At 53.8% G+C, this 10,962-nt stretch overlaps 1 protein-coding gene across 1 annotated transcript; it reads left to right on the forward strand.

The window, feature by feature from the left end:
• Positions 1-4,718: 4,718 nt before the first annotated feature.
• Positions 4,719-8,317, forward strand: PTX4 (pentraxin 4; the record flags this gene model as incomplete). The annotated part of the gene is given in 6 exon segments (XM_082856567.1): positions 4,719-4,859; positions 5,489-5,798; positions 5,801-6,015; positions 6,017-6,125; positions 7,675-7,734; positions 7,737-8,317. Coding segments are annotated over 6 exon segments (1,416 nt in total).
• Between the last annotated feature and the right edge of the window lie 2,645 nt (positions 8,318-10,962).

The following is a 10,962-nucleotide window of genomic DNA, read 5'->3' on the forward strand; positions in this document are numbered from 1 at the left end:
GTGACATGGAAAACATTTATTCATTCAACATACATTAACTAATTGCCTGCTGAGGCAGCAAGCACTCTTCCAGGGCACAGAATGAAGCAAAGTTCCTGTTCACACGTCAAGGGGGCAAATAAAGTACACGTACAATACATCAGATGGCAGATAATGGTAAGAAAAATTAGGGAGAGTAAGAAAATGAGTGACCAAGAGCGGTCTCCTTTTAAAAGCTCCACCCTGGGTGCAGTTAGAAAAATGGACGGTAGGGGGCAACCGCGGATGCAGAAAGCCCCGCGGGGCGTCCGGTGCGTGGACAAGGGTGGGCCAGGTGGTGAGAAGGAGCTGACCTGGGCTGGACCGGATGGGTTGGACGTGGGTGCGAGTGAGCGAGGAGCGGAGGATGATGCCTTGCTGGGACTCTCCGAGAACTTCTCCCGGGCCGCTCCTGGACTAGGGCTCTCACTCCCGGTTCCTATTACAGCTTCCTCCCTTCTCTATTCCCCACATTTTCCTGAATCCTGTTACCCAGTAACTCCTCAAGAGATCCTGCACAGAGGATAAATTTCTTAAGCCTTTGCATATCTGAAAAATGCCTTTATTCTTTGCTCCAGGTGGATTCACATTTGAGCTAGATGCACAATTTTATCAGCACTACGCTCTTACCATCTGGGCTAACCACCTACTCTGACTGCTTAATTTTAAATGAAAATCACTTTGCTCCTCTGTCTTTGGCAGCCAGCTTTGCTGCTGAGGTGGCCCACAGCCCTCTGGAGAAAGTCCCAATCCTTCGCATGTGACCAGGTTTTTCTCTCTGGACACGTTTAGGATCTCATCTGTGGTGTCTGACACTTGGCAAGATGAGCTTTGGAGTCAGGCCCCGTTCCTTGACCTGGCGCTCTCTGCCATGTGGTCTTGAAATGATGGGTACCCTTGTCTGCAGCACCTTCCTGTATTGTCTTCCTAAAATTTCCTCCACTATATCTTGTAGTCTCACTCTCTAAGATTGATCTCAATCCAATGTTTTCTCTCTTCTTTTCTATCTCTTTGCCTTTTTGCCTTCTTTCTGACAAATTGCCTTAACTTCGCCTTTTAGCTTTTCTGTTATACTTATCTATTTGCTTGCATTTTATTTTATTTTATTATTTAGTCATTTTATTACTTTTTTGATTTTGGGGAAAATCATAATTTTCATTTCCAAGAGCAACTTCTTCTTTTCTGATTATTTCTTTTTTCACAGCATCGTTTCTTGCCTTGTGTTTTTTTGTTGTTGTTTTGTTTGTTTTGGCTGGGCCATGAGGCATGCGGCATCTTAATTCCCTGACCAGGGATCAAACCCGCACCCCCTGCAGTGGAAGTGCCGAGTCTTAACCACTGGACCGCCAGGGAAGTCCCCGTTTCTTGCCTTGTGGACACAAAGCTTTTCTTATCTCTCTGAGGGTATTATTTAGAATGCCTTTGAGCCTTTCCTTGGCCCTCTGCACGTCTCCCAGTTTCTCTTCTGTTTGGGCAGATTTCTGTCTCACCTGTGGATGGGATTTTGTTTGGTGGGGTGCAGGGAAGCTCTTGCCTGTCAGTAAGTGCAGGTTTTCTGCTGGGGCTAAAGAAGCTCCCTCCCCTCTCCAGCCTGGGGGCAGGTGCCTGGCTGTGGCTGCTGCTTTCCAGAAGCTGGCAGAACCCTCAGACTTTCACAGTCCAATAGGTAGACATTTATTTTAATACCTTGTTGTTAGCATTACACTTAAAATGAGTGAATTTTATGATATGTGTGCTTTCCACTAAATATTTTTAAAAAAGAATGGATGATGAAAGAGATTGAAAGGAAAGCCCCTGTCTCTGTGCCCGGGGGCCTGCAGACCTGGAGTCTTTCTCCAGTGCAACGCTGTCCAATCCAACTATGACGTGAGTCCCATATTTAATTTTAAGTATTTTATAGCCATACTAAAAAAAGTAAAAAGAAACAGGTGAAGTTAATTTTATTTATTTATTTATTTGGCTGCTTTGGGTCTTGGTTGCAGCACGCAGGCTTCTCTCTAGTTGAGGCGCGTGGGCTCCAGTGTGCGCGGGCTCAGTAGTTGCATTGCATGGGCCCCAGAGTGCATGAGCTTAGTTGCCCCGCGGCATGTGGGATCTTAGTTCCCCAACCAGGGATTGAACACACGCCCCCTGCATTGGAAGGCAGGTTCTTAACCACTGGACCACCAGGGAAGTCCTGAAGTTAATTTTATTTATTTTTTATTTTTAAAAATATATTTATTTATTTGTTTATTTATTTATTTATTTTTGACTGAGTTGGGTCTTTGCTGCTGCACGTGGGCTTTCTCTAGTTGGAGCGAGCAGGGACTACTCTTTGTTGCAGTGCGCGGGCTTCTCATTACGGTGGCTTCTCTTGTTGCGGAGCATGGGCTCTAGGCTTCAGTAGTTGTGGCATGTGGGCTCAGTAGCTGTGGTGCATGGGCTTAGTTGCTCTGCGGCATGTGGGATCTTCCCAGACCAGGGCTCGAACCCATGTCCCCTGCGTTGGCAGGCAGATTCTTAACCACTGCGCCACCAGGGGAGCCCCTGAAGTTAATTTTAATAATGTGTTTTATTTAACCCAGTCCATCCACAATACTACCATTTCAACATGTAATCATGGAACTTCCCTGGTGGTCCAGTGGTTAGGACTCCACGCTCCCTCCCCGGTCAGGGAACTGGATTCCACACGCAGCAACGAAGATCCCGAATGCCGTAACTAAGACCGGGTGCTGCCAAATAAATAAATAAATAAAATTTAAAATGTAATCACACATAAAATCTGTTGATAGTGAGGTATTTTACATTCCTTTTTTGTACTAAGTCTTTGAATCCAGTGTGCACTTTTCACCTGCAGTGGATCTCCACTCAGGCTAGCCTCATGAAGGGCTCAACAGTCGCATGTGGCTGGGGCTCTGGTATTGGATAGTGCGGCTCCAGAGAGCCAGCGGACCACGTGCTGGGGCTGGGCTGGTGTGCAGGAGCAGTCGCCCAGCACAGGGGGTCAGGGAGGAGACAGGGGTCCGGCAACTCTGTATCCAGACTGACATGAGTCTCTTCACTCCATCCTGCACCTCACCCCAGCCCCCCACCATCCCTGGACACCCCCCAGCCTCTCAAACCTCCCTGTAATGGGCTGAATGGTGGCCCCCAAAAAGACACGTCCAAGTCCTAATCCCTGTACCTGTGAATGTGACCTTATTTGGAAAAAGGATCTTTGCGGACGTACCTAAGTTATGGATCTCAAGATAAGATCACCCTGGATTATCCAGGTGGGCTCTGAATCCAATGACTGGTGTCCTTGTTAGACAGAAGAGGAGAGACACACAGGGGAGAAGGCCATGTGAAGACAGAGGCCAAGGTTGGGGTGATGCTGCCACAGGAGCAGCAGGAGCTGGATGAGGCAGGAAGGATCCTCCCCAGGAGCCTTCGGATGGAGTGTGGTCCTGCTGACACCTTGATTTCTGACTTGCGGCCTCCAGAGCCGTGGGAGAATGAATTCCTGCTCCCACCCCCCAGGGTAGTCATCGGGTGCAGCAGCCCCAGGACACCGACACGCTGCTTGCCCCTCGGGCTCCCCTCTGCAGTTCTCTCTGCTCCGCCGGGTCAGTTCTCCTTGCCTGCTCTCCTTGCCCTGTGTCTCCTTCAGGCTTTATTCCTTTGCTGCCATCAAAGTGACGCTTGAGGAGTGAGAGGAGACCAGCTTCTCTGCACAGCCGTCTTGTTTAACTGCAAGTCTTGGCCTTGACCATGGTTTTATCCTGCTCCCCTCACTGGGTCACAACTGTCCATGGACCTGGCCCTAGAATGAGGTCCCACGCCCCCTATTTACTTAGACAGCCTGTGTTTGTTTCTGGGGGCTGCTGTAACCAATGGCAACAAATAGGGGAGCTTAAAACAGCAAGAACATTTTTCCCTTGCATCTCTGGAGGCCAGAAATCCAAGATCAAGGTGTCAGCAGGACCACATTCCCTCCAAAGGCTCCTGGGGAGGATCCTTCCTGCCCCGCCCAGCTCCTTGTGCTCCTGTGTCAGCTTCACCCCAGCCTCGGCCTCCATCTTCACATGGCTTTCTCCCCATGTGATCTTCTCTTTGTCTCAGAAAGACACTTTGGGACTCATATGGATAATCCAAGATGACCTCATCTCAAGATCCTTAATTACATTTGCAAAGACCCTTTTTTCAAATAAACTCCCATTCACAGGCACCAGGGTTAGGACTGAGACCTACCACTCAGCCCACTACACAACCTGGGCCCCAAGACAAATGTAAGTGGCTCCAATCCCATTTCCTTTGCCTTGTCCAAGGGCAAGAGAGGGGCCTCATCGGATCTGCTGTCCCTGATGCAGACTTGGCTCTAAGGACTCCCCGGCCCCCACTGGGATCCGTGTCCTGCTTCAACTTCTCTGGGAACATGAGTCCGTGTGGTCCTGCTAAAACAATCGCCCCTGTCTGCCTCTGAGCCAGCTGGACCAGAGCTTGCACCCAGTAGAGTTATTTTCCAAAGAAACTGTTCGCATCTGTTTTAAGCTTGTGTCCTTGGGAACCTCCAAGTCTTCAGAGCAAATGCCTTTTGTTAAGGTGTCAGGAGATACCTGACTCCAAGCCAGAGAGGAAGAAGGAAAACCACTGCCCAGGAGAGGTGGGCAAGCGTGGGGGAGGCAGGAGCTCCAAGCAGATGGCTTCTCCTGCAGCCGGGGTGCCTCTCGCTCCTTCTCAGAATGGGCTGCCTGGGGAGGAAAACCCTGCCTTTCTTCCTCATTTTTGTGCCCATATATCTATGTGGGGCTTTGTTGCAAGAAACCGCACCTGAGAGGCAAAGAAAACCATTCCTTGAGAGGCTCTGTAGACTAGAAGCACAGGTGAGTATACCCACTGTTGGGGGCAGTAGAGTTTTTTTAACTGACACCAGACAAAGCACAGAAGTCATAGAAACAGTAGTAAGCTTCTGTGCTCTATGGGCTCAGCGTAGAGTTTGCAGGTCTTATCGGCTGCCTGTTTTCACCTATGGCTGGAATAGCAAAATGGGTTTGGGGAGTTTGTTCTAAAGCCGAGCCAGCTGAGGGTGGGTGGAGCTGGGGGCCACCTGAGGAGTGTAGCTGCAGGTGTGCTGGGGTGGTGGGGGCCAGCCCGCTGGGCATGGGGAGCAATGTCCCGGGTCCCCCACAGAGCAGAGACTCCTGTGCGGGTCCGTGGCCAGTTCCCGGATGCCCTGCAGGCATCAGGGCTGCGCCAAGCACTCCCCACTTTGATCCCCATGCACAGCCATCTCGCTGGCAGGTAGGACCCTGAGGGTCGAGGGGTAAAGAGTGTGGCGCTCGGGGAGGGATGGGAGCCGCCTGTGGTGCCCTCACCCACTGCAGCACAGACCTGGGGCTGTCTGCCGCTGCGAGCTCTAGCTTGGTGCGAGGGGGCTAGTGGCAGTGATCAGCCGCCTCACCGCGTTGCCCTGAGGATCTAATCCCCAGGAGTGCCTGTGTCCTCTCTACAGTTTTGGAGTTTCCAAGAGGCAACCCTAAAGCACCTGCAGGGCATCGCCAGCAACTACAACCTGTCCTTCATCATGGAGGCCTGGTTCTGGAGCCTGGCCCACGAGAGCCAGGCCGTGGCCCTGGCACTCAGCCAGCTGCAGGCCGCCGTGCAGGGCGACCTGGGCCACCTCAAGGCCTGGGTGTGGAAGACTCAGTGCAGAGGCCAGAAGGTGGACAACAGGCTGCTGGCCTTGGGCGCCGCCCTGAGTGAGAGGAGTGAGCAGCGCGCCCAGGAGAGGAAGGGGCAGGAGGAGCAGAGGAACGCCCTCTCTTGCTGGCCCTGGACGTGCGGGCCGTGCACGGCATGCTGGCTCGCCTGATGCCCCTCGTCCAGAGCCAGGGCGCCAGGCTGGCAGCTTTCAAGGGGCGGCTGCAAGTAGCCAGCCCTGGCACTGCCGCCCTGCGCGTGACCCCGGCCCCACCTAAACCATCGAGCCCAAGCTCCCCACAGCTGCAGGCAGGCAGGCAGGCAGGCACCCAGAGCTCCGCCTGAGCTCAGGGACCCACCTCTGGACTTCGCTCGCTGTCTCCAAGAGACGCAGGAGTCCCCAGGCCCAGGCAGCCAGCAGACGTGGCCCACCGAGAGCCCAGGAGAGAGTAAGCACCGTGGCCTGCCCTTCCCCATCAGTGTCCACTTTTCCCTCTGATGCCTCCTTAGGCCTCCAGTCCCCTCCAGGAGGACTTCTCCCCAGGCTGAGCGGAGAAGACACTGCTTTACACCCCACAAAACCCGCCCTCAAAGAAAGGAACCATCCAGGTGATGGCCTGCCTGCAGGTCAGGCCACCCAATGCACACACCAGTGAGGTGCTGCCCGCAGGCAGTAAATGCCCACTCAGAGTTGGTGATCACCCTGGTCAGGGCTGGTGGGGTCCCAAGGACGTCCTCAGCCGTAGCCAGCAGGAACCCTCTCTGCAGGGCCCTGGCCTGCATCCCATGGGGTCTGTGCCCACCAATGGAGGCCCCCCGGCCTTTGCAAAGCCGGTTCTGCTTTGCCACCTCTCATCTCCAGGTAAGGGTTTCTCTATGGCGGCACTACTGTACTGGCGTCTGGGGTCGGGTAGTCCCTAGTTGTAGGAGCGTCCAGGGCATTGAACGGTGTTAAGCAGCATCCCTGGCCTCCGACTACTAGATGCCCGCTCAGCTTGAACTCTCAGCTGTGACCAGGCTGCTCCCTGTCTGGCCTTGCAGCCCACAGGGCCCATTAATCTGAAGCAGGTCCCTCCCCATCTGTGTGGTTCTAGGGGCCTCACCAGTAAGACAGGGCTGACGGGCTGACCTGGAGGGCACCACCAGGGGTCCCGGGAAAGGGGGGCTGTAGGTTTGGGGGCCACCAAAGTTCTGACAACCGAAACTGTCCGCAGACGCTGCTAGATGTCCCCCAGGGGTACAGTCATCTCCAATTGAGGACCACTGCCAAAGATTATGACAAAAGCCCCCAGGTGAAGAGAGGAGGTGGGGGCTGGCCACAGAACGCCCTCCACCCTGGAACCCAAGGGGCCAGTGGGCTAGAAATGTGTGTTCCCTGGCTCTGCCCCTAGCTTCTGGCTGGGTGCCCCACCCCTGCCCCGCCTACTCTTCTGGCAAGCAGATCTGGCAGGAAGTCTGGTCAGCAGGAAGCCCCCAAAGATGTCCATGTCCTGGTTCCAGACCCTGTGAATGTGTCACTTCACGTGACAAGAAGACTTTCCGGTGTGATTAAGGATTTTGAGATGGGAGCTGATTCTGGATTATCCCGTGGACCAGTGTCATCACAGGGTCCTTATAAGAGGGAGGCAGGAGGCTCAGTGTCAGGGATGCAGATACAAGGGCAGGAGCAGACGTCAGAGGGCAGCAAAGGGCTTCTCCTTGGAGCCTCCAGAGGAACCAGCTCAGCCCACACTGTGATTTTAAGCCCGGGGAGACCTGCAGGGACTTCTGACCTCCAGACTGTGAGATGCCAAATTTGTGTTGTTCTGAGCCACAGTGTTTGTGGGGATTTGTTCCAGCAGCCACAGACACTCATCCAGCGCCCCCTGCTGGTGAGGAGTGTGGCTCAGCCAGGTGTCCTGCTTCTCAGTCCTCCCACCGGTAAGAGGCTGATCACGTGAGAATAAGTGAGCCGCTGCCCCTTGCGGTGTGGGCTGACTCTCGCCCCTCTGTTTCTAGTTTGCAACGTGGGCCCTGCACTCATCTTTCCGAACGCGTCCACTGTGAATGTGATCTTCTTCCGCCCGGCTTCTTCACTGGCCTACGGGCTCTGTCTGTCTGCAGCTGGGTCTGCACAGCCTTGGGCCACCTGGGCACCCTCCTCTCGTACACCAGCAAAGAAAATGACAAGCTGGTTCTGCATGGCCAAGACTCCCTGCCCCCTGGCTCCATCCACTCTGTGATTGGAGACCCGGCCTTCAGGGAGCTGCCCCTCCAGCCACTGCCAGACGGCTGTTGGCACCATGTGTGTGTCATCTGGACGTCCATTCTGGGCCTGGGCAGGTACTGGCTCCACATGGGCCGAAGGCTAGTGGCCACTGGCTCCCGCTTTGGGGAAGGCTATGAGATTCCTCCGGGGGGCTCCCTCATGCTAGGCCAGGAGCACGACAGCATTGGGGGCGGGTTTGATGGCCCTGAGGCCTTTGTGGGGAGCCTAGCAGGCCTGGCCATATGGCACCGGGTGCTGGTCCCCAGGGAGGTCTCAAACCTGGCCACTGGGAAGGAGTTCCTGATGGGTGCCATCCTAACACTGGCCAACGCCGCATCGGTAGACGGATTCGTGCAAAGGGTGAACTGCACCTGCCTACAGCTCTGCTCCTGAGGCCTCGCTACACAACAGCTGTGCTCACACGGTGGGCCGGCGGGAAGAGCAAGTCTTCAGCCACTCTCGGCCACCCCCGACCCCAGCACACTCCATAGAGGGCCCCCCACCCACACTGAGGATCAGGCTGCTGCCTCTGGCCTGGGCCAGGCACACCTGCTCTCTAACATAGGATGTGGGTATTCCACAGGGTGGGGGGAGGGCCCACAGGCAGAGCCGGGCCTCAGGATCCCCACGACTGCATTCTTTCCCTCTCTGCGGCATTCTTACACCAACCAACACCCCCCCATAGTAGGAAGTCATTTCAACACAGCCCAACTTGCCACATGGCAGAGCTGCGCTTCAGCTCTGCCTCTCCTTGGGCATGGGATTGGGGCAACCACAGGCTGGCTCCTGGAGAACTCTTATTTTCCTTGCATTAACTTCTGTGGTCCTCTCTCCATGTGGCTTGAGAAAGTTTCTCTTTGACTGCTCCTTGTTCCAACATCTCTCATGAGAAGGGCTGGGGAGTCCATTTCCTGGCCCCACAGCTCCTTCGCCCTGGGGGTTCCATCAAGGTTCTGTGGCAGCTGGTAAGGCCACTAGAGCTGCTGGGAAGGGGGCCTGCAGAGGGAGCAAGCTACTCAGAAACACACATTAAGGATGGGTGGGCAATGCTTTTTTTTTTTTAATTATTTATTTTTAGCTGCATTGGGTCTTCATTGCTGTGTGTGGGCTTTCTCTCTAGTTGCAGCGAGTGGGGGCTACTTTTCGTTGTGGCGCGCGGGCTTCTCATTGCAGTGGCTTCTCTTGTTGCAGAGCACGGGCTCTAGGTGTGCAGGCTTCAGTAGTTGTGGCACGCGGGCTCAGTAGTTGTGGAGCACGGGCTTAGCTGCTCCGCGGCATGTGGGATCTTCCCGTACCAGGATTTGAACCCATGTCCCCTGCATTTGTAGGCAGATTCTTAACCACTGCGCCACCAGGGAAGCCCAGGTGGGCAATGCTTTTAAAGAGTCTGTATTGGGGTATAATTTACATACTATGAAATTCACCCATTTTAAATGTGCAGTTCAAAGATTTTCAGTAAATTTGTCGAGTGTGCAACCATCATCACGATCCAGTTTTAGAACATTTCCATTGCCCCCCCCCAAGAAATCATGCCTGTTGGGGTCACTCCTGTCCCCACCCAGCCCCTCCCCCAGCTCTGCACCCACTCACCTGCTTTCCGTTTCTGTGGATTTGCCTGCTCTGGACGTTTCACATACATGGACTCATTCACTGTGTGATCCTTGGTGTCTGGCATCTCTCACTGAGTATCGTGTTTTACAGTTTCATCTGTGTTGTTGTGTGTCAGTGCTGCATTCCTTTGTATGGCTGAATGACCTTCTGTTGTAATGGACCATGTTTTGTTTTGTTTGTTTTGTACATCAGTCAATGGAAACTTGGGTGGTTTCCAGTTGGGGGCCCTTGTGAGTGAAGATTCTGTGCACAGTCTCATGTGAAGGGTTGTGTAGGCATATGCTTCTGTTTCTCTTGAGTGGATACCTAGCCATGGAATTGCTGGGTTGTATGATAGAATCATGTTTTTTTTTTAATATTCTTTTTTTTAAGCAAATTTATTTATTTTTATTTTATTTATTTTTGGCTGCATTGAGTCTTCGTTGCTGCGTGTGGGATTTCTCTAGTTGCGGCAAGCGAGGCTATTCTTCGCTGCAGTGCACGGGCTTCTCATTGCGGTGGCTTCTCTTGCTGCGGAGCACGGGCTCTAGGCACGCAAGCTTCAGTGGTTGTGGCATGCAGGCTCAGTAGTTGTGGCTCCTGGGCTCTAGAGTACAGGCTCAGTAGTTGTGGTGCACAGGCTTAGTTGCTCTGTGGCTTGTGGGATCTTCCCGGACCAGGGCTCAAACCCGTGTCCCCTGCATTGGCAGGCGGATTCTTAACCACTGCGCCACCAGGAAGTCCCCAATCCATTTTAAAAGTGAGGAAACAGGGACTTCCCTGGTGGTTCTGTGATTAAGAATCCGCCTGCCAATTCAGGGGACACGGGTTCGAGCCCTGGTCCGGGAAGATCCCACATGCTGTGGAGCAACTAAGCCCAGGCACGCCACAACTACTGAGCCTGCACTCTACAGCCCACGAGCCACAACTACTGAGCTCACGTGCTGCAACCACTGAAGCCTGCATGCCTAGAGCCCTGTTCACCACAACGAAGAGTAGCCTCCGCTCGCCAACTAGAGAAAGCCCGCGTGTGTCAACGAAGACCCAATGCAGCCAAATATAAATAAATTAATTAATTTTTTTAAAAGTTGGAAAAGATAACTTTTTAAAAAAAAGTGAGGAAACAAACTAGAGAGGTCTGACGGAACCGCAAGGGGCCTGGTTTCAGCTCTGCATTGAGGAGGTGGCTGGAGGGCACTGCTCCATGGAGAGGGGCCTGAAATCAGTCTCTGGGGCCTCTTAGCAGTGCTCCCATCTCTGCAGAGCTGTCTGTGGCCCCAGCAATCCCAGGCGTTCAGCTCAGAGACTTGGCCAGCCACCACCTGCCTGCCCCCCCAACCCCCACCCCCACCCCCACCCCTGGTCTGTGAGTCAAGGTCAGGGGATGCATCCTAGGTCTGGAAACACCCCTGGGTGGCCACGGGAAGGTCCTGTAATCACGGACTTCT

This window comes from Leucopleurus acutus (genome assembly GCF_964270905.1).
Source record: "Leucopleurus acutus genome assembly, chromosome: 16".
In the NCBI taxonomy this organism is placed as follows: Eukaryota; Metazoa; Chordata; class Mammalia; order Artiodactyla; family Delphinidae; genus Leucopleurus; species Leucopleurus acutus.